Consider the following 24498-nt stretch of genomic DNA (forward strand, 5'->3'; position numbering starts at 1 on the left):
CTGAGTTTCAAGCATATGTTTTATAGGGTTTTTATTCACAGAAGAGTCAGAAGACTCTTGTTTTGTTCACAGGAACAAAAGTTTGTGTGGCCTATAGCAAGCTCCTAATGTCTTTCTGTCCTTGTCCCTCCTCCCTCTTCAGTAGCTCCTGTTTTTATATAGTCTTCAAAGTGTTCAGTCTAAAAACATTTATTAACCCTCTGCATGCCAGGTAGACTTTTTTTTTTAATATCCTTATAGGTTCAGAGATGAATAAGTCATAGGAAATAACTTAAAAGCATCGACTTTTTTTTTTTTGAGATGGAGTCTTGCTCTTGCCGCCCAGGCTGGAGTGCAATGGTGCAATCTTGGCTCGCTGCAACCTCTGCCTCCCAGGTTCAAGCAATTCTCCTGCCTCAGCTTCCCAAGTAGCTGGGATTACACGGGTTCAAGCAATTCTCCTGCCTCAGCCTGCCAAGTAGCTGGGATTACAGGCTCACACCACCACACCCAGCTAATTTTTGTATTTTTAGTAGAGATGGGGTTTCACCATGTTAGCCAAACTGGTCTAAAACTCCTGACCTCAGGTGATCCACCCACCTTGGCCTCCCAAAGTGCTGGGATTACAGGTGTGAGCCACCACACCCAGCCAAAAGCATCAACTATTGAAGGGTGCAATAGAGACAGATAGTTTATATATATACCGTAGTAAATGCTGAGTTAGAGGTACACATAGGTATGAAGTGCCTTGTGGACATAAAGGGCACTTGATCTAATGTGGAAGTCCAGTCTCTGGAAAGATAATACTTGAGGCAGGTATTGCTGGATGAGTGAGAGCTAGCAGGGGAAAGGGGGGCTGTCTAAGCAAAGAGCATAGGCATAGTAGACAAAAGATTGTAATGGTATGTGAGAAGAACTTCAAGCACACTGGTATTAGTAGAGCATAAAATACGAAGTTCCATGTGTTGGAGATGAGACGAAAAAGGCATGGAAGTGCTAATTTACGGAAAGCCTTGCTTGCCTTGCCAAAAGGTTGGAATTTCATTCTGTGGCTTTGGAAACTGTTTATACAAAGAAATGTAATAGTAAAAACTGTATTTTGAATTAATTATTCTAACTAAAATATGGATAATGAATAGGGAGGAGGAACAAGACCTTGAGGAAGATCAGGTGGGTGTTAATTAAAATAGTTTAGCTATTTTAAAGCCTTAAATTATTGCAGTCATTTTGAAATATAGAGAAGTCTGTTGCTCTGAAGGCCAGATGCTTTGGTAGCTCTTGATGGGATCAAATTATAATCAATAGCAGTCTGATTCTTGAATATTGTATTTACTAAAAAATTCATTGTGTTATACTAAATCAATTTCTAAAAAGTGCCACTCTGGTCTTATCTTTAATTCATGCTGTAAAATCTGGTGGGTTAGGCCTGTGTTTAGAGAGTTTGATATAAAGAAACCATTCTTATAAATACAAATGGAACTGATTACATATGATGTCTGTCTAGAACCAAATAAAGAAGATAGTGGCATTCATGAAGACGACATTATAGATGCTTCTAGAAAAGTCTTAAAGAAAATATCAGGTTTCTAGTCAATAACCATAATTTCCAAATACATTAGCTATTGAGTGCTGCCTGCCCTTAAAATAAAAGCACATTTTCTTTCTGGTTTTCCATGTACAGTATGACTGAGCTCTCAGGAAGAAGACCCTTGGCTCACTTGGTCACATTCATTAATTGTTATTACCTCATGACTACAAGTATAACCCGATATACTAAATAGTTGAAAAATTCTTCTCTCTGACTAACCTAAATATCTCAGATTCAGTCCATTTTCTTCTGTTGCATCCTCGCTGGAGATGGAGAACAGGTGGTCACCATGTGACACACTTCGATTTTACAAGCAACTAAAAGAACTTGTAAGTTATTTCCTTCACCTTGGATTTCCCTTTTGGTGCTCATCATGTATTCATCAGAATGTCAGAAGTATTTGAATACTGTCATTTCCATGGAGAGTTGAGGTATCATTTTATGAGAAATGACAGCATCCTTACTTAGAGAAACATTTAGGGGTGTGTGTGTGTGTGTGTGTATGTGTCTGTGTGTGTGTGTCTGTTTCTTTTTGAAATTGAATTAGGGCTTTTTTGAGTCTCAGGGTTTTAAATTCCAGCGTTATGTTATTGTAAGTTAATTTCATTAGATGTTTCCAGTTTGTTGTAGGTTGATGTTGGACCTCATGATATGGAGAGAAAATATTTGAAGTATAGGAAAAAACAAATAGATAATGCTTCTTCTTAGCCTTTGCATTAAAATGAACTTTCTAATTATTTTTTAAGTATTGTTAGTAATAAAATCGATTAAGTTAGGATACAATTTTTCTTTGTATTTATTTTGGCAATAATGAATGACTGAAAAGCCATAAATAAGACTGAAGGTGAGGAGAAACTTAAAATCACAAATAATTGACACACGGGACAGATGGTCACCTTATTCAGTTTAACTGAAAGGAAAATTTCAGGTTAATTTCTTCAACATAAAACTGAATTGCATTTGAAGATTTTTTTAAATCTATATAAATTATAATACCTGAAACTTAATTTGTATCAGTTGATGTATTAAGAGTTGGAAGAAAGAATGATAAATTATTAGTAATAATTAATTTTGAATTTTTGGTGACCAGAGAACTAAGCTTTTAGGAATTTTCCTAATTCTAATTGATAAATTCCTTCATAAAGAAGAACCCTATTTCTCAAGTCAAGCAGTAAACAGAATTGATAGAAATATTTATTTTAGGTTTTCTCTAGTTTGTAAGTTATTTTCACAACTTAGCTTTTAAGTCTCAAAACTGCAATGAGTTCATTATTAAAAACATTAATTAAGTAATTCTTGAGAAATAATGAATCACCTCATGCCTGAGAATTAATCTCACATTTTACCCACCAATGGCTATTTTATTTTTTCTTTGCAATCCTTTGCAAATATAAGAAAAGATTAGCATTGTATAAGAGTGAGGATTTTGAATTTTAGACAGGTTGTATTCCAGTGAAAATAAAGTAATGGAAAATTTTCAGTCAGCTATGCTTCTACATTTTAAAGAAATATCAGAATGTATTCTGCCAAATAGTTCTTCAGGATATTTGAGTTTAATGGTGTAAGGTATGACCAGCCCTCACTCACAGACTTGGCATAGTTGTAAACATAGTCTAGACTTTCATGAGCTGTATGAGTGGTGACATGGGTAATTTCACAAGAGACAAGATCATGACTTGACTTACAGACTGCATTTTTGCAAGTGTTCTGGTCATGTTTATGTGATGTGACAGAGGGACTTCTTGATTATAAAGCAATAGTGAAGGATAACAAAACGTCAGCATTCACTGAGTGCTGAAACTGCACAGTAAAGTAAAATGAAAAGAAAAGGTATATTTTTGTGACTGAAAATTGAGATTCATTAAGTTTGTGGACTAAGCCATGTGACTTGAAAGTAGCTAAGTGGCAGCACTAGCACCCAGCCTTCTCTTTTAACTACCAAGCTGACAATTTGTATGATGATTTCCATAATGCTGGTTGTCATGTTTGCCTCACAAGCAGACAATTTTCAATGCCAGCACCATTTGCTTCTTCTTTCCTTCCTTTAAGACTTTCATTGCTCTCATCACTTAATGTGAAATTTTGATAATGGAATTTTATCATTGAAATCTACAACCCCAAACTAAAAAGGACAAAGCAGTGCTAAGATAGCTGTTGAAAGGGCAGTAGTAGATATTTTCTACAATTCTCACCTTTCTAACTGTTGATATTCCTACCGGTCGATGACCTTATTGCATCTGGGGTCATTTGCCAACACACAGGGCCACAACACCTGTGGCCATCCCTGTGAAGTGTTCCTCATGGGAGATGTGCCTAGGAACAGTTTATATACAGGACCACCAGAAAAATAACTGTTTGTGCTTTAAGTAACCAAATTCTTACCTATACTCCACTCGATTCCAGAATGTTTAAGCTGAAATCATTTCATCGTGCTTTCTTACATGATAGAGAAGGAGGCCAAGGCCCCAGAGTGGTGAAGTGTGCAGTGTAATATAACCAGTGGTAAAACGGAGAGGACAATTATGACTGTTGACAGTGTTTACAGAATTGGCTAAACATCATTCATTCATTCATTCATTCACCAGTCCTTTTTCTGTGGAAAGTAACTTGTTAGCTCACAACTTAGTCTAGGATTTCCCAACCTCAGCACTATTAACATTTTGGAGTGGTAAACCTGTCAAAATCATTGTCTCTGTCTGTATTTCTCTCTCTCTCTCCCATGTCTTTATCCTGGGGAGTCCTACAATCTGATTATGGAAATTGGACCTTAGAAAAGAAATATCTGCAATAATAATTTTTTTCCTAGAACTATTCTTATAAAAGAGCAACGCTTTTTTTTTTTTTTTTAATCCTAAGATCAAAGATCAAGGAAGGAGGGTCAGAGGAAGCCAGCTGAGGGCATTCTGCAGTACAAGTTCAGACCATGTTCTTCCAGCTGGAGGGAAGAAATGCTGAAGGAGAAGGAGTGCCAGGCGTATTTGAGGAAGGCATCTGGGAGCTTCCCACAATGTTTCTGCCCAGATTTTTTTATGGAAACTTAGTCACATGCACACATCTCATTGCTAGGAGACAGGGAATTGTACTCTCTATTCTTAGCAGCTGTGTGCCTTCCTACGATTAAAGGGTTCTATTACAGTGAAAAAGGATGGAGCTCTGTCAAATGGGTGTTCTTTTTTCTTTTATTTTTTATTTTATTTTTATTTTTTATTATACTTCAAGTTCTAGGGTGCATGTGCACAACGTGCAGGATTGTTACATAGGTATACATGTGCCATGTTGGTTTGCTGCACTTATCAACTTGTCATTTACATTAGGTATTTCTCCTAATGCTATCCCTCCCCCAGGGCCCCATTCCCTGACAGGCTCTGGTGTGTGATGTATGCTGCCCTGTGTCCAAGTGTTCTCATCGTTCAGTTCCCACCTATGAGTGAGGACATGCAGTGTTTGGTTTTCTGTCCTTGTGATAGTTTGCTCAGAATGATGGTTTCCAGCTTCATCCATGTCCCTACAAAGGACATTAACTCATCATTTTTTATAGCTACATAGTCCTTTGGGTATACACCCAGTAATGGGATGGCTGGGTCAAATGGTATTTCTAGTTCTAGATCCTTGAGGAATCGCCACACTGTCTTCCACAATGGTTGAACTAATGCTTCCCACCAACAGTGTAAAAGCTTTCCTGTTTCTCCACATCCTCTCCAGCACCTGTTGTTTCCTGACTTTTTAATGATCGCCATTCTAACTGGTGTGAGATGATATCTCATTGTGGTTTTGATTTGCATTTCTCTGATGACCAGTGATGATGAGCATTTTTTCATGTGTCTGTTGGCTGCATAAATGTCTTCTTTTGAGAAGTGTCTGTTCATATCCTTTGCCCACTTTTTGATGGAGTTTTTTGTTTTTTTTCTTGTAAATTTGTTTGAATTATTTGTAGATTCTGGATATTAGTCCTTTGTCAGATGGGTAGATTGCAAAAATTTTCTTCTATTCTGTAGGTTGCTTGTTCACTCTGATGATAGTTTCTTTTGCTGTGCAGAAGGTCTTTAGTTTAATTAGATCCCATTTGTCAATTTTGTCTTTTGTTGCCATTGCTTTTGGTGTTTTAGTCATGAAGTCTTTGCCCATGCCTATGTCCTGAATGGTATTGCCTAGGTTTTCTTCTAGGGTTTTTATGGTTTTAGGTCTTATGTTTAAGTCTTTAGTCCATCTTGAGTTAATTTTTGTATAAGATGTAGGGAAGGGGTCCACTTTCAGTTTTCTGTATATGGCTAGCCAGTTTTCCCAGCACCATTTATTAAATAGGGAATCCTTTCCCCATTTCTTGTTTTTGTCAGGTTTGTCAAAGATCAGATGGTTGTAGATTTGTGACATTACTTCTGAGGCCTCTGTTCTGTTCTATTGGTCTATATATCTGTTTTGGTACCAGTACCATGCTGTTTTGGTTACTGTAACCTTGTAGTATAGTTGGAAGTCAGGTAGCGTGATGCCTCCAGCTTTGTTCTTTTTGCTTAGGATTGTCTTGGCAATGCTGTCTCTTTCTTGGTTCCATATGACCTTTAAAGTAGTTTTTTCCAATTCTGTGAAGGAAGTCATTGGTAGCTTGATGGGGATGGCATTGAATCTATAAATTACCTTGGGCAGTATGGCCATTTTCACAATACTGATTCTTCCTGTCCATGAGCATGGAATGTTCTTCCATTTGTTTGTGTCCTCTTTTATTTTGTTGAGCAGTGGTTTGTAGTTCTCCTTGAAGAGGTCCTTCACATCCCTTGTAAGTTGGATTCCTAGGTATTTATTCTCTTTGTAGCAGTTGTGAATGGGAGTTCACTCGTGATTTGGCTCTGTTTGTCTGTAATTGGTGTATAGGAATGCTTGTGATTTTTGCACATTGATTATGTATCCTGAGACTTTGCCGAAGTTGCTTATCAGCTTAAGGAGATTTGAGGCTGAGATGATGGGGTCTTCTGAATATACAGTCATGTCATCTGCAAACAGGGACAATTTGACTTCTTCTTTTCCTAATTGAATACCCTTTATTTCTTTCTCTTGCCTGACTGCCCTGGCCAGAACTTCCAACACTATGTTGAATAGGAGTGGTGAGAGAGGGCACCCTTGTCCTGTGCTGGTTTTCAAAGGGAATCCTTCCAGTTTTTGCCGATTTAGTATGATATTGACTGTGGGTTTGTCATAAATAGCGCTTATTATTTTGAGATACGTCTCATCAATACCTAGTTTATTGAGAGTTTTTAGTATGAAGGGCTGCTGAATTTTGTCGAAGGCCTTTTCTGCATCTATTGAGATAATCATGTGGATTTTGTGTTTGGTTCTGTTTATGTGATGGATTACATTTATTGGTTTTTGTATGTTGAACCAGCCTTGCATCACAGAGATGAAATCAACTTGATCATGGTGGATAAGCTTTTTGATGTGCTGCTGGATTCAGTTTGCCAGTATTTTATTGAGGATTTTTGCATCGATGTTCATCAGGGACATTGGTCTAAAATTCTCTTTTTTTGTTGTGTCTCTGCCAGGCGTTGGTATCAGGATGATGGTGGCCTCATAAAATGAGTTAGGGAGGATTCCCTCTTTTTCTATTTATTGGAATAGTTTCAGAAGGAATGGTACCAGCTCCTCTTTGTACCTCTGTTGGAATTCGGCTGTGAATCTCTCTGGTCCTGGACTGTTTTTGGTTGGTAGGCTATTAATTATTGCCTCAATTTCAGAACCAGTTATTGATCTATTCAGAGATTCAACTTCTTCCTGGTTTAGTCTTGGGAGGGTGTATGTGTCCAGGAATTTATCCATTTCTTTTAGATTTTCCAGTTTATTTGCGTAGAGGTGTTTATAGTATTCTCTGGTGGTAGTTTGTATTTCTGTGGGATCGGTGGTGATATCCCCTTTATCATTTTTTATTGCATCTATTTGGTTATTCTGTCTTGTCTTCTTTATTAGTCTTGCTAGTGGTCTATCAATTTTGTTGATCTTTTCAAAAAACCAGCTCCTGGATTCACTAATTTTTTTGAATGGTTTTTTGTGTCTCTATCTCCTTCATTTCTGCTCTGATCTTAGTTAATTCTTGCCTTCTGCTAGCTTTTAAATGTGTTTGCTCTAGCTTCTCTAGTTCTTTTAATTGTGATGTTAGGGTGTCGATTTTAGATCTTTCCTGCTTTCTCTTGTGGGCATTTAGTGCTATAAATTTCCCTCTACACACTGCTTTAAATGTGTCCCAGAGATTCTGGTACATTGTGTCTTTGTTCTCATTGGTTTCAAAGAACATCTTTATTTCTGCCTTCATTTCGTTATTTACCCAGTAATCATTCAGGAGCAGGTTGTTCCATTTCCATGTAGTTGTGCGGTTTTGAGTGAGTTTCTTAATCCTGAGTTCTAATTCAATTGCACTGTGGTCTGAGAGACAGTTTATTGTGATTTCTGTTCTTTTACATTTGCTGAGGCGTGCTTTACTTCCAACTGTGTGGTCAATTTTAGAATAAGTGCAGTCTGGTGCTTAGAAGAATGAATATTCTGTTGATTTGGGGTGGAGAGTTCTGAAGATGTCTATTAGGCCTGCTTCGTTCAGAGCTGAGTTCAATTCCTGGATATCCTTTTTAACCTTTTGTCTCCTTGATCTGTCTAATATTGACAGTGGGGTGTTAAAGTCTCCCATTATTATTGTGTGGGAGTCTAAGTCTCTTTGTAGGTCTCTAAGGACTTGCTTTATGAATCTGGGTGCTCCTGTGTTGGGTGGATATATATTTAGGATAGTTAACTCTTCTTGTTGGATCGATCCCTTTACCATTATGTAATGGCTTCTTTGTCTCTTTTGATCTTGTTGGTTTAAAGTCTGTTTTATCAGAGACTAGGATTGCAGTCCCTGCTTTTTTTTTTTTTTTTTTTGCTTTTTGTTTGCTTTGTAGATCTTCCTCCATCCCTTTATTTTGAGCCAATTTATGTCTTTACATGTGAGATGGGTCTCCTGAATACAGCACACTGATAGGTCTTGACTCTTTATCCAATTTGCCAGTCCGTGTCTTTAATTGGGGCATTTAGCCCTTTTACATTTAAGGTTAATATTGTTATGTGTGAATTTGGTCCTGTCATTATGATGTTAGCTGGTTATTTTTCCCATTAATTGATGCAGTTTCTTCATAGCATTGATGATCTTTACAATTTGGCATGTTTTTGGAGTGGCTAGTACTGGTTGTTTCTTTCCATGTTTAGTGCTACCTTCAGGAGCTTTTGTAAGGCAGGCCTGGTAGTGAGAAAATCTCTCAGCATTTGCTTGTCTGTAAAGCATTTTCTTGCTCCTTCACTTATGAAGTTTAGTTTGGCTGGATATGAAATTCTGGGTTGAAAATTCTTTTCTTTAATAATGTTAAGTATTGGCCCCCACTCTCTTCTAGCTTGTAGAGGTTCTGCCAAGAGATCTGCTGCTAATCTGACGGGCTTCCCTTAGTGGGTAACCGACCTTTCTCTCTGGCTGCCCTTAACATTTTTTCCTTCATTTCAACCTTGGTGATTCTGACAATTATGTGTTTTGGGATTGCTCTTCTCAAGGAGTATCTTTGTGGTGTTCTCTGTATTTCCTGAATTTGAATGTGGGCCTGCCTTGCTAGGTTGGGGAAGTTCTTCTGGGATAATATCCTGAAGAGTTTTTTCCAACTTGGTTCCATTCTCCCCATCACTTTAAGGTATACCAATCAAACATAGATTTGGTCTTTTCACATAGTTCCGTATTTCTTGGAGGCTTTGTTCATTTCTTTTCATTCTTTTTTCCCTAAACTTGCCTTCTCGCTTAATTTCATTAATTTGATCTTCAATCACTGATACCCTTTCTTCCACTTGGTCGAATCGGCTATTGAAGCTTGTGTATGCGTCACGTAGTTCTCATGCCATGGTTTTCAGCTCCATCAGGTCATTTAAGGTCTTCTCTACACTGTTTATTCTAGTTAGCCATTTGTCTAACCCTTTTTCAAGGTTTTTAGCTTCCTTGCAATGGGTTTGAACATGCTTCTTTAGCTCAGAGAAGTTTGTTATTACCGACCTTCTGAAGCCTACTTCTGTCAACTCATCAAAGTCATTCTCCATCCAGCTTTGTTCCGTTGCTGGCGAGGAGCTGCGATCCTTTGGAAGAGAAGAGGCGGTCTGGTTTTTAGAATTTTCAGCTTTTCTGCTCTGATTTTTCCCCATCTCTGTGGTTTTATCTACCTTTGGTCTTTGATGTTAGTGACCTACAGATGGGTTTTAGGTGTGGACATCCTTTTTGTTGATGTTGATGCTATTCCTTTCTGTTGGTTAGTTTTCCTTCTAACAGTCAAGTCCCTCAGCTGCAGGTCTGTTGGAGTTTGCTGGAGGTCCACTCCAGACCCTGTTTGCCTGGGTATCACCAGCGGAGGCAGCAGAACAGCAAATATTGCACCACAGCAAATATTGCTGCCTGATCCTTCCTCTGGAAGCTTCATTCCAGAGGGGCAAATGCCTATATGAGGTGTCTCAGCCCCTACTGGAAGGTGTCTCCCAATTAGGCTACACAGGGGTCAGAGACCCACTTGAGGAGGCAGTCTGTCTGTTCTCAGAGCTCAAACGCTGTGCTGGGAAAACTACTGCTCTCTTCACCGTTGTCAGACAGGAACATTGAAGTCTGCAGAAGTTGTCTGCTGCCTTTTGTTCAGCTATGCCCTGCCCATAGATGTGGAGTCTATGGAGGCAGTAGGCCTTGCTGATCTGCGGTGGGCTCTGCCCAGTTCGAGCTTCCCAGCCACTTTGTTTACCTATTCAAGCCTCAGCAATGGTGGATGCCCCTCCCCCAGCCAGGCTGCCACCTCACAGTTTGATCTCAGAGTGCTGTGCCAGCAGTGAGCAAGGCTCCGTGGGCATGGGACCCACAGAGCCAGGCGCAGGAGAGAATCTCCTTGTCTGCTGGTTGCTAAGACCTTGGGAAAAACACAGTATTTGGGTGGAAGTGTCCCATTTTTCCAGTTACAGTCTGTCACTGCTTTCCTTGGCTAGGAAAGGGAAATCCCCTGACCCCTTGAGCTTCCTGGGTGAGACAATGCCCTGCCCTGCTTCAGCTTGCCCTCTGTGGGCTGCACCCACCATCCAACCAGTCCCAGTGAGATGAACCAGGTACCTCAGTGCAGAAATCACCCGTCTTCTGCGTCCATTCCGCTGGGAGCTGCAGACCAGAGCTGTTCCTATTTGGCCATCTTGGAACAGACCCTCTTTTTTCTTTTTTAATAAAACTAGCAGAAAAGGGGATTCCATAAGCAGATATTCAGTCAAAGGCAGTTCCTGGAATTGGTTCATGTGGCTAATTCTGTAAGAATGACCAAAACACTTTAACTCTTTCAAGAATAGGGTAGTCATTTTTCCTTTAAATGTTAAAACTAAGCCGTTGTGCTGTTTAATGCTGATTTTGAGAAAGGTGTTGTGTTTTAGTCTAGACTCCATCCTCTTGCTGACTGAGTGGCCTATGATTAATTTCCACGAACCTCATTTTTCCATTCTTTAAGATGGGAGTCATGGTCATATGTTGATTTTTTTCCTATCTGTAAGCCTAATCTTCCAGAAATTCTTATTGGTAGGAAAATATACAAAATTGGATCAAGAGAATAAGATTGTGAAGGAGCCTGCAAAGCTCTTGAAAATGTTTGTTTTTCTTATCATAAAATCACAGAGATAACATACTTAATAAAGATGTTAACTTTTATATACATCTTAGGACTATGTATATTGGTATTGAGCCCACCTTATGTTCTTCAGGGCTCTTTGTTCTTGCTCAGGAGTATCTGAGTATCCTGATACTCAGATCTAGGAGTATCACCCCTTGTCCCTTTCACGTGCTCAAGGCCTGGTTCCAGTGCAGACTCCTGCTGCAGTGGGAACCACAGCAAGTATGGTGCCGAGGCTTCAGGGTGCATTGGCTCCTCCCATCAGGTCTAGACAATGGATGGAGTACTGCACTGTCACCTCTGGGCTCTGTCCTCTCCCATGACTGCCAGAGAGACCAGGTGACACTGAAAGGCGGGAGAGTTCTTATTCCATGGGGTGAATTTTGATCAATTGTGGGAATGAAGTGGAAGATGAATCTTGCTTCTTGCTTGCTTACCCAATGAACGGCCCCGAGATGTGTTGGTTTTGGACAGCATGAATGGAGATGTGCCCTAGAGGTGGAGCAGCTGTCTGGCTCCTCATGCTGCTGTGGCCAGGTCAGCTGAGACCACTTGTGTTTACCTTCCTTCCTTGTCTCACATCTCTTTATTCCTCAATCTTGCTGTCCAAGATGCACACACACACACACACACACACACACACACACACCAAGCTTTAGCAGGCAAGCTTTGCCTCAGGCAATGTTTTCTTGAAAATTTGAACTAAAGCAGTATTATATGTAATATAATATAAAAATCTAATTTCTACTGCTATTGCTTTTACCTTAGGAATAAGAAAAAAAAAATACATCTGTTATTTTTAGTCAGATCCAGTACTTGTTATAAGTGGTCTAAGTAGTCTTTGTTGTGCCTTGTATTTTATCAGTTCATATTTGTTCATCCAGGTTCTTTGTCATCCCGGAAGAGCAGAGAAATCCAAATGCTTGGCATGGAAAAAGCTTCAGTAACTTTAATTAGGAAATCTTCAAATTCACCCAGGGTGATTTTCCAAATATCGTGTCTGGTATGCAGAATTATGTAACCCTAGTTTTGTCCCTAACTTGATGTCAGAGCCATCAGCTTCTAGCCACTCCACACACTGTCTGCCTCCTAATTCCAGTATTCCTTGTCTTCCCACAGCTCCAAAAGGAGATTGACAATTGGATGCTGTATTAGTCAGGGTTCTCTTAGAGGGACAGAATATATATATATATATGTAAAGGGAAGTTTATTAAGTATTAACTTACACGATCACAAGGTCCCACAATAGGCTGTCTGCAAGCTGAGGAGCAAGGAGAGCCAGCCTGAGTCCCAAAACTGAAGAACTTGGAATCCAATGTTCAAGGGCAGGAAGCATCCAGCATGGGAGAAAGATGTAGGCTGGGAGACTAGGCCTGTCTCTCCTTTTCACATTTTTCTGCCTGCTTTATATTCACTGGGAGCTGATTAGACTATGCCCACCAGTTTAAGGGTGGATCTGCCTTCCCCAGCCCACTGACTCAAATGTTCATCCCTTTTGGCAATACCCACACAGACAGACCCAGGATTAATACTTTGTATCCTTCAATCTAATCAAGTTGACTCTCAGTATGTAACCATGTTAGATGCTGTCATATGCTTTCAACATTTGCTTTCTCTCACAAGGTTTAAAGTGGCATTACAAATACCCAACACCCCCTCTACTTCCTACTTTTCCTCTCTCATCTCCTTTTTTTTTTTTTGGATGGAGTCTTGCTCTGTCGCCCAGGCTGAAGTACAGTGGTGTGATCTCTGCTGACTGCAACCTCCCCTGCCTCTCAGATTCAAGCAATTCTCCTGTCTCAGCATCCCGAGTAGCTGGGATTACAGGCGCATGCTACCACGCCCAGCTAATTTTTGTATTTTTAGTGGAGACGGGGTTTTGCCATGTTGACCAGGCTGGTCTCGAACTCCTGACCTCAGATGATCCACCCGCCTCAGCCTCCCAAAGTGCTGGGATTATAGGCATGAGCCACCATGCCCTGCCTCTTATCCCCTCTTTCCTTAATCTCTTTCTTTGTTCACTTTTCTTTCTTTCTTCCCTCTCCTTTCTTTTGTCCTTTTTCTCCTTCAACTCCCGCCTCACCTCCCCACCTTTTTTTTTTTGGAGGAAATGAAGTGCTATAGTTTTAATCTGTTGCTTCCTTGGGTTGCATTTTACTTTGCAAGGAACATGGAACTGGGAACCAGACAGATTTAATTTTGATTATCTGCTGCGCCTGTCATAAGCTCTATGACCTTGGTCAGACTACTTCTCTCTTCTCTGATAATGTTTTCATGCTCATAAAATGAGGATTTATTATTCTTACCTTGTAGAATTTGTATGTGGAGTTCTGGTATGCAAACTACTTTACAACTACTGTTAATTGTTCTCCTAGTCTTGATCAGCACTGAGCATCAGTACCAGTCACAAAATGGGTATTTACTAAAAGCTCAAGTTAATAAATGAATTAATAAAAATCTACTTGTGAGCCAGGTATCAGCACACCCTTAGGCAACTTTCTTTTTTCTCCATTCTAATTTTTGTTCATTCTTACCAATTTTTCAACTTTTGTGCTTCTCCTCCTCTCTCGCTATCCCATTTTTCTCCTTCTCATTTTTAAAACAGAATTCAATTATTGAAGAATTTAACAATGCCTAAAATTTAAAAAGGAAAGTGAATATATTATTTAGAAAAGTGGAGATAAATGTGAATCAATAGCTTAAAAATTTACAAGTATTTGCCTTCAGGGATCAGAACTTTGGAATAGAGATGGAGCAAGGAGCTGGCTTAATTTATAATTTATATGCCTTCACATATGATTAGATTATTGAAAACTATGTATGTCTTTAATAATTAACTTCCACCTATGGAAGATGAATATTTAGCATCCTTACAGTAGCACAACCACTACTACTTCAAACATATTTCCCTTCCTGCTACCTTCCAAATATATATCATTTGATTATATTTTTTAAAAGATCAACGTACATTGTCCACATAACAATGTAATTATGGTTCATAGGTGAACCATATCAGATTCTATGATTACTTTTTTTGCATAATTTTTTTGTTTCTTGGCATCAGTAATTGCCTTACTTTCAAATTTTGCTTAATAATCTGTTTCCAAGTACAAGGATATAATTACAAAACAAATCTTGGACCGGACGCAGTGGCTCACACCTGTAATCCTACCACTTTGGGAGGTCGAGGCGGGTGGTTCACTTGAGGCCAGGAATTTGAGACCAGCCTGGCCAACGTAGGAAAACCCCGTCTCTACTAAAGATACCAAAATTAGCCGGGAATGGTGGTGCATGCCTGTGGTTCCAGCTACTCGGGAGGCCGAGGCACGGGAATCGTTTGACTTCGGAGGCGGAAGCTGCAGTGAGCCGAGATATTGCCACGGCACTCTGGCCAGGGCGATAGTCTTAATATGTTTAAACATATCAGATAATACCTTCTCCATTCCATTTGTTTAGAGACATTTCTCTTGTAACTCTCATCTTAGCTGGTTGCTTTAAAATTCAAAGCTTTACTTGTCCATCTAATTTTCTGGAAGATCATATTACCATGATTTTGGGAGTTCCCTGTGACTCTTTAAACTGAAAAAATTCCTGTTTTTTTCAGATCTTGGGCCTAACTTCCTTGATTTATTCCCTCATGTGAGCAGAGCACACCCGTCCGTATTCTCCTGAGAGATGGTACAGAAGCAGTAGAATTTTTGAGGCCTTGCACATTTGTAAATATTTTTATTCTACCCTCAACCTGGATTGAGAATTTAACTAGAAATAGAAAGCTAGGTTTGGATGAATTAGTCCTCAGAAATTTGAAGGCTGTGGATTTTGATTTATTGCTTCTCTTATGCTGTTGAAGATCCATTATGGTTCTGATTTCTGATGATTTTTATGTAAGCTCCATTTTCTTATGGGTTGCTTTTAGGTTTTCATTTTATCCATGTTTTTTAAACATTTTATGATGACATGCCTTTTTTAAATTTTCTCATTCATTGTACAGTGTACATATTGGGCCATTTTAATATGGAAACTTTAAAAAAAAATTCCTTCTGGAAATTTTCCTGAAAATTTTTTTTTTGGCAATTCTCTTGATTTTATTGTCTCTCATTCAGCAGTTCTGTTAGTTAGATGTGTCTGATATCCTTCTTTATGTTTTAAAACTCTATTTTCTGTTTTTAATAGCCCTCTTCCTTATTTACATTTAATTTCTATAAATTTTATGTTGTTTTATGTATCTATTTGTTTTAAATTTTTCTACCCAGAACTGTGTTTTGAGATCCATCAACATTTAATATTTCTCTCTAACTTCCATGTAGCACTCCATAGTACACATCTAATACATTTTATGTACCCTCTAACAAATACCCCAGCTCCTTTTCTGTTCCCACAGATAACACCTTAATGAATATGCTCATTCATGTTAGCTGTGGACATTTCTGTTAGCATCTCATTGAGAGATACACCCAGAAGTTGGTTCTTAGGACACACATATATGTTCCTTAGTAGTGCAATGTTTCCCTCTAAAAAGACTTCATCCCTCTACAATCCCATCAATACTACCTAAGGGTTCCTGTGTCTCCACATGCTCTCAGTACATGGCATCATTCAACTTTCTAACTCGTATAGCATCCAACTGATATAATGTAATATCTCATGGATTTAATTTGCTTGTCTCCAATAATGAATGAGTTTGAACAGCTCTTCATATGCATGTTACACTTCGGGTTTCCTCTTTTGTGTATTATCCCTTCATATCCTTGACATGCATTATCTGTTTGCTTCTTTCTCTCCAGTCTGTAGGAGTTTCTTGTAAATGCAAATGTGAATCCTTTGGTTCCTATGAGTTTGATCACCTGATGGTGGTGGCAATGATGTAATTGGGAAAGCAAGAGATATGGTGAATTATAATGGTACAACCCTCCAGAAAGAAGCCATTTTGGGATGCCTGGATTTCAGCTGATTGTGGATGGGGGAGTTGGTGGAGAATGGGTTGGAGAGATTAGGAGTTATTGGGTGGAATCACCCACAGTAGAGACACTGCTGTGCAAGCCACACCAATATTCTCACCAAATTGAGCTTCTGGATGCCAAGATCCCTTGGGCCCCAGGTAATGCCTAAACAACATGGGATGGACTGTGCTAGCAACTGGCCCTTCTGGAAATCAGAGGTGGTGATGCTGCTGTGGGCTGCCACTTTAGGCAAGGAGTACATCCCACCATCAGAGGAAGAAGAAGTCTAATTAGGGGTGGTAGTTGGGGCTACCTCTAATCCTCTTATGTATTTTCAGAGGCTAGCACCATTATAATTTATAAGAATTCCTCATGTTTTTGGAATAGGAACTTAGCTATTGGTTTTTACTGTTACTTAAGTTGAAGGATTTCTCAAAGTAGTGCTTATTTAGGTAATGGCTATACTAACATGGTAACATAAATAGTTGCTTGGGAAATTTTACAATATCCTTGTGGCAATTAATAATACTGAGACTGTTGAAAATATCATGAATCAGTATTAATGATATGTTCTTTTACTACAAAGAAATGTAGAAATGTTCACTTATTTTTAAAAACTTATATTAACATTAAAATGAAGGTTTCTAGCTTAAGTATTTAAACAAAGCGTTCTAGTAGTCTTTTAGAGAAAAATGTGGTTAGATAACATTTTCATAATTTATTTCTATTTATGATTAAGTGTGGTAAAGTCTGTTCTTCATCTTTGGTACTTGCTTGTGGTCATTGGAAGACACTGAGTTGGCCTCTTTTAAAACAATAGTGTGTATTCTGGGGTTTTAGTGTACCCATCACCTGAATAGTGTTCATTGTACCCAACAGGTAATATTTCATCCTTCACCTGCCTCCCACTGTTTGGAGTCTCCAGTGTCTGTTACTCCACTCTGTATATTCATGTGTACCCATTTTATAGCTCCCACTTATAAGTTAGAACATACGGTTTTTGGCTGTTTCTGAGTCATTTTTCTTAGGATTAATGGCCCCCAGTTCCATCTATGTTGCTGCAAGAGACATGATTTCATTCTTCTTTATGGCTGAGTAGTAAGTATTCCATAGTGTATATATGTCACATTTTAAAAATCCAATTATTCGTTGATGGACACTTCGGTTAATTCCATGAATTTGCTATTGTGAATGCTGCTGTGATAAACCTATGAGGCAGGTAACTTTTTTATCTAATGATTTCTTTCCTTTTGGGTAATCCCATCTTGTACCGGGATTGCTAGGTAAAATCGTAGCTCTATTCTTAGGTCTTTGCGAAACCTTCATACTGTTTTCCGTAGAAATAATTTATATTTCCACCAACAGGGTATAATCATTCCCTTTTCTCTGCAATCTCGCCAGCATCTGTGGTTTTCTGACCAGCCATTCTGACTGATGTGAGATGGTATCTCATTGTGGTTTTAATTTGCATTTCTCTGATGATTAGAGACATTGAGCATTTTTTCATATGTTTGTTAGCTGCTCGTGTGTCTTGTCTTGAGAAATGTCTATTCATATCCTCTGCCTACTTTTTAATAGGGTTATTTGTCTTTTTATTGTGGGGTTGATTGAATTCCTTGTAGGCTATGCGTATTAGCCCTTTGTTGGATGGATTGTTTGCAAATACTTTCTCCCATTCTGTAGGTAGTCTTTTTACCTGTTGATTATTGCTTTTGCTGTGCAGAAGCTTTTTAGTTTAATTAAGTTCTATTTTTTGTTTTTGTTGCATTTGCTTTTGAGGCTTTAGTCATACATTCTTTCCATAGGCCATAGTTTTTCCAAGGTTTTTTCCTAGGACTTTTCTTGTTTTTTTTGTGTGTGTTTGTTTTTTTCTTTTTGAGACAGAGTTTCACTCTTGTTGCCCAGGCTGGAGTGCAGTGGCGCGATCTTGGCTCACTGCAACCTCTGCCTCCAGGGTTCAAGTGATTCTCCTGCCTCAGCCTCCCGAATAGCTGGATTACAAATGCCCATCACCATGCCCAGCTAACATTTGTATTTTTAGTAAAGACAGGGTTTCATCATGTTGGCCATGCTGGTCTCGAACTCCTGACCTCAGGTGATCCATCTCCCAAAGTGCTGGGATTACAGGCATGAGCCACTGGTACCCAGCCTTCTAGGATTTTTATAGTTTCAGATCTTACCTTGAAGTCTTTAACCCATCTTGAGTTAATTTTTGTATATGCTGAGAGAAAAGATTGGGGTCCAGTTTCATGCTTCTGCATATGGCTGTCCAATTTTCCAGCATCATTTATTGAATAGGGTGTCCTTTCCCCATTACATATTTTTGTTAACTTTTTCAAAGATCAGTTGGTTGTAAGAGTGTGTATTTTAATATATTTTTATCTTTGTGATATGCCTAGTCTTATAAATATTTGACATTTTTAAAATTAATACAAACCATAATTTTAAGAGTAAAGTTGATACTTGGAGTTTGTGCTACAGTAGTTTCCTTCCATTCTTCATTTGAGTGTATAAAACGGACATGTGGCGTGACCATGGTTATGGTTAATAAGTAATAATGTGAGCACTATGCCCAGAATAAATGCAGTGTAGATTAGAAAGCCAACTGATTGCAGACCCAAATGTAGCTTACTTTTCACCAGCTAGAATTTGGTCTGAGAACTAATTCGCCATTTTTGAGGATATATTTTATTTCTTTAGATAGTAGTTGCCTTCTGTCTCTGTTTCCTCTCTCTGTCTCTTCATCTTTATCTGCAAAGACATATAGTAAGTAACGGCAGCAACTATGATACTAAAAACAGTACTACGCTTTATATGTGGTCATTTATCTTCTAGGACATCCCCTTCTACCTCACTTCTCATCTTTTTTCCATTGAGATTATTATTTTATTGTGACTTTATTTTAAATGATTACTTAATTTAAATGCACGTACTGTGGACTGACAGAAAACATCCCCTTACAGTATGAAGTCTCTATTTTTTTTTAAATAATGCCATATCAATAAGAAAACAGTGATCATGAACAGAATTTAGGAACAATTCATGGGTTATTTTCCCCTTCCTTAAGCAGTGCTTATCTCAGAGAAAATTCTTAGTTTGATGTCCACAACAAATAACACAAGAGACAAGAGGTAGCTATATGGGTTTACATTACTAAGTCCAAAGAAGACTTGGCTTACATGAGCAGTAAATCATGGCTTTTGGAGGAGATGTGAGTTGCAAGGAAAAGTGCTTTTTGTTTTCTAGAGCATGCTTCCCTAGATTATAGTTGTCCTTCATGTGGCCTAGTCTTTTATCTCAGCTCTTTAATTTTATGCTGAAACTGAATGTGCTTTTGTTACCTACATCATTGGAACCCTTGAGATCTTTTTTTCTGGCCTGGTGGTGTGAAGGGGCCGGGTTTGAATAAGAGTCCAGGAAGTGGGTCTCAGAATGATTTTTGTATTGCCAGAAATGCTGATGTATTGGCTCCAAATTAACATTTCCAAAAATGTCACCCTACACAGACTGAAAACAAAGATACAAGTGTCGTCACCACAGCTGTGCACTCTCCTCCTGAAACCAGTTTCTTCCTCTTCTGTGAAAAGTGAGAAATTTTAAGCATCTATTTTAAGATGAAAGGGAGTCAGTTTTCTGTACTATACTGTAATCCGGCTGGTTGCTCACTTAGTGGATTTGAGTTAGGACTCTTTGTACAGATTTGTCGCTTGTACCATGGATAACAGTTTGTTGAACAAATAGAATGTCTGTGAGGGTCTGTGGTGGCCACTATTATAAGAAGAAGAATTTACTTATTAAATATTTATTGAGTATTCATTAGGTATTCCATTTTAAGGTAGATGGAGGTGTATACATAAAATCTCTGCTGTAAGTAGAACATGAACCCTAGTAGAGACCCATATATATAACTATATGAGCATTCAAAAAGTAGAGAGTTGGAAGAAGGGAATTATGAATGGCATTTATTTGAGCTAGATGCTAAAAGTAGATATAATTTGAATGTGTGGAAATTGGAAGAAATAAGCATTTATGTCAGAGGGAATGACCTAGAGAGAGAAAAGAAAAAAGGATCATGGATAGGGAGCTGAAAAAGAGGTAGTAAGAGACACCTTTAGAAAGGTATGTTGCAGGTAAGTTGTGGACATAAAGTGCCAGATTAAAGAGTAACATCCACCAAGCAAAAGATGAGAAATTCACCTGGTTATCTACTCCAACAGTGAGTGGAGAGGACTAGCCTCTCTATCCTGAACCTTGGGCTTCTCTTTTCCTTTGGGTCAGCTATTTCATGTTTTGTAATGTGAGTTTCTTAACACACCTTTTGTGGTGGAATCCTACTCATTTTCCAGTTGTGTTTATCTTAGTAGGACCACATTTTCTCCTTAGGTAATAAGAATTATTTGAATCATTTGATTTATTCCCTTCCCCCCATTTATAGATGGTAATATTTTAATGTACAAACATCTCAGTACTTCTTACATGGTCTAAAAGTGATGTGAACTCTTAAAGCAGAACCTTACTTACTCTTCCTTTTCAGCTCAATTTTACCAGCTCACTTCCTAAAATTCCACACATGGAAAAAGATTATGATGGGTTCTTGGAAGTATAACTGAGAAGAAAGTTAAGAGTGCCAATGGATCAAAATAGCATTTCCTAGATAGATAAACCTGGATCTGACAACCTCAGAATAGCAGGAAAAATCCCTTAAGCTAGAGGATTTTCCTTCCCTTCAATTAGGTTCAAAAACCGCAATTACTTCTGCACCAATCTAATACTTCCCTCTCTCCTTCTTTCCCTTCCTCCACCCGCCCATCTGTGCATGTATTCATTGATTATTTTTAAGTAACCTTTTCTAGGTATTTATGCAAGTAATGAAGCAAAGCATTATGTGTTACAAACACATAATGAACTTGTTAAAAAAAATCAGTTCCGGAATCTCTGGAAGGAGAAAAATAGGAATCTGCGGCCTGAACGTGCTTATAAACACCTAATTCAGGTGATCCAGAGGTTGCAGTTTCAGAGACACTGAAATAAAAGGAAGGAATAGTACTTCTTTGGCCAATGAAATTTATGATTGTAGTTACCTAGTATTTGTTTCATATGGACGTATAAGTGGAAAAGACGTATCTGGTGGATACAACATTTATAGTTGTAGAAGATTATATGCCCAGGTATGTCCTCTTCCCTTCAATATTTCATTCCATTTGCATTTCTATGGAAGCATGCCATAAGATAAAAGGTAAAGTTACTCCCTTCTCAGCTATTCCCCCTCCCAGTTGCTCCCCAAAACTCCAACATATCAGGAACAAAGGTCAGCTATTAGAGTTATGTTCAGAGTTTATGGTAGAGAGGTTGTTAATCCTTTCAACTTATTTGACTTCAAATTTTCTTATTTAATTATTTGAAGCTACCAGCATTTAAAAATCTTTTCCTCCATGTCAAGAATGAGTTGTTTGATATTTCAGGTGTCTTTTGTGGCAAAGAAATAATATGATTCTGTGAAAAGATTCCATGTGAGTGGGTTCTTTAGACATTATATATTGACTCATCTGAATCAACCAAAAGCCTAAAAAAGACATTTTTCTCTTGGTCACATCTCAGACCTACTGGATCAGAATCTATTGTTAAGAGTCAATTATAGAGCTCTTGGTGGGACTCTACTGTAGCCAGCCTGGCCTCTACCCATACTACAGTTCCATTTACTCCAAAGGAGATGTGATTTGCCCTGTTTGTTTATACATGTATTTCTCACCTCAAGATGGAAAGCTTTTTTGAGAGCAGAGTACATACTGAAATGGCTTATTTCACTTCCATCTTCCTATTTTTACTAAATTAAGGTTTTACACATAGTTGGGACTCACTATCTTTATTAAATAATTACATGGGACTTTGATGGGAATGGTGAAAGTCAGGGTTTTCTGGATGCTCTGCATTAAATATTTTTTGTTGTTATTGCTCTCCTTTAGGATGGAAAGAAGAAGTTTGACAAAGAGAGTGAAAAATATTACTCTATCCTTGAAAAGCATTTAAATTTGTCTGCAAAGAAAAAGGAGTCTCATTTACAAGAGGTAAGCTTTTCCAATTGAAATAATGGAAAAGGCATTAAGTCATATAAAGTCAAAATTTCCAAAGGTAAAACTATCTCAAAATCTGCTACTATTTAATAAAATAATTATGATAGCAATAGCTAAATTAGTTGAGCACTTACTATGGACGATACTTTAAACACATTATGACTGTTCCAAGTGAAGGATCAGTATTTCTTTCAACAATGAGAAAGGTTGAAACAAGATCTTTCACTTTTATTCTTTTTTAGCATTTTTAAAGGGACAGGACCTATTAAATTCATGTTATGGCCTTCAGATTAGTGTTAAAATATCTGTGACATTGATTTTAAGGCTTTGCTTCAGCGTTGTGGGAAATATAGATACACAGCTACACATTTTATTTTATTTTATTTTACTTTTGAGATGGAGTTTGGCTGTGTTGCCCAGGCTGGAGTGCAGTGGTGCACTCTCAGCTCACTGCAACCTCCGCCTCCTGGGTTCAAGCAATTCTTGTGCTGCAGCCTTCTGAGTAGCTGAGATTACAGGCATGTGCCACCAAGCCCAGCTAATTTTTGTATTTTTAATGGAGACGGGGTTTCACCATGTTGGTCAGGCTGGTCTTGAACTCTTGAACTTAAGTGATCTGCCTGCCTTAGCCTCTCAAAGTGCTGGGATCACAGTCATGAACCACTGTGCCCCACCACTACATGTTTTAAAATCTCAATTATTTTATATCAGATTCTTTAAGAACAAATGAATAAATATTTTGCTCACCTCTACACATGTAAGCAGTTTGTTTCTTCCCTCTGTCCGAAATATATTTTATTCTTCCCATTGGTAGTGTTTCAACTACAATTCATAAAATCAAGGCTAGTTCTTTTACTAGGGAATATTGTAATTCCAATTTCAGTGACAAAGTATGTCAAAAATAAATAAATAAATAAATAAACAAACAGACTCCCTTGCCATTGTCACCTTGAGAACAACAATAACAACAAAAAACGTGAAGCAGCCCTCATCTCTCCCCCGCCTCCTGGTGTACTCTGAAGTGAACACCATTAGTAGGAGTTGCTGGGTAGCTCACCCGCAGCTCAACACTGCTGTCTAAAAAGTGATCGGGAACCATGCAGTCTCCTTTCGTCTTTTCCTCCTCTCTCTTCACTTATAGGTGTTGTAGTCCAGAGCCTCTTTCCTGATCCTGCTGCTAGAAAAACCTCCTCCCTTCCTGAACTGCTTTTCAAATTCAACCTGGTCCTCAGCTCTCTTTATTCCTTTCCTTATTTCTCCTACCTCTGAGTTCAACCAGAAGGCATGCTTGACAACTCAGAGTGTTACAAAGTTCCTACAGCCTCAAAAGGAAATAGGAGTGTAATTTTGGCATCTGATGCCTTTTTTTTCCAACAGGCATATGTTCTCATCAACAGTATCAAATTTCTTTATTTAAAGATGTTTAACATTGGGAAGTTTTGTTGTGCTTAATATTTATATATGACTTCATCAGTATGCTTTCTGTTATTAACACATGCCATTAAAAATAGTATAATTTAATATATAATTATGTGCTTATGGAAAGATTTTGATGCTAATCTGATGGAAGACAATCTGCCATTAAGAAAAACTAGATTTCTATTTGAAATTTCTTGGACATATTTAACCTTACTGTATTTGGTACTGCTTGTTGTAATTTAATACTATGTTTATATGTACCAAAATGTCTTAAGTGATATTAAGACCAAATGTCTTAATACATTGCACTAGAATAAACCTAAGAGTGAATGGGGTTATGGTATGGACGTGGATGTAGTTATGTAGAGAGACACTCATCTAATTCTCATCAGTACACCATCATCTACCATGCCCAGGGCTATGGCCAGGTGCCTTTTTACAAATTGAGTATGGGAAAATTACGGGTGGCCTTAGAGGCCCTAAAGAACTTTAGGCTCCAATAAATATCAGAGGTCATCCTTTGAAAAGATACTGCTTAAACCACCTTAAGGAAATGATAACATTATCCTAATTTTAAAGAGCTCTAGAGAATATACCTCAATTTTTCCTGACAACTTAGCTCAATATTTATTACTTGCCTCACTAGTAGCTTAGGCTATGGTATAATAGAATATTCATTCTGGTTCTATATTTAAGTGGAGGCTGGAAAAGATAATAGCATAGTAACATCCTCCTCCCCACCTCCCTCCACAAGTACACACACACTTCTTTTCCAGGAGATACATCTTAGAACACAACACAACTAACAAATTTTGTTAAAGTAGCTTCCCAGG

At 38.2% G+C, this 24498-nt stretch overlaps 1 protein-coding gene across 3 annotated transcripts in view; it reads left to right on the top strand.

Moving 5' to 3' along the window:
• ARHGAP42 (Rho GTPase activating protein 42) overlaps positions 1 to 24498 on the top strand; it is a 313798-nt gene that overhangs the window by 210182 nt on the left and 79118 nt on the right. For all 3 annotated transcript variants that reach the window (XM_002822385.5, XM_009246979.4, XM_054524968.2), the window contains exon 5: positions 22139 to 22240. In XM_002822385.5, coding sequence (XP_002822431.1) covers positions 22139 to 22240 — 102 coding nt within the window. The remainder of the gene's footprint in view (positions 1 to 22138; positions 22241 to 24498) is intronic.

Source organism: Pongo abelii, chromosome 9 (genome assembly GCF_028885655.2).
Source record: "Pongo abelii isolate AG06213 chromosome 9, NHGRI_mPonAbe1-v2.0_pri, whole genome shotgun sequence".
Lineage (NCBI taxonomy): Eukaryota > Metazoa > Chordata > Mammalia > Primates > Hominidae > Pongo > Pongo abelii.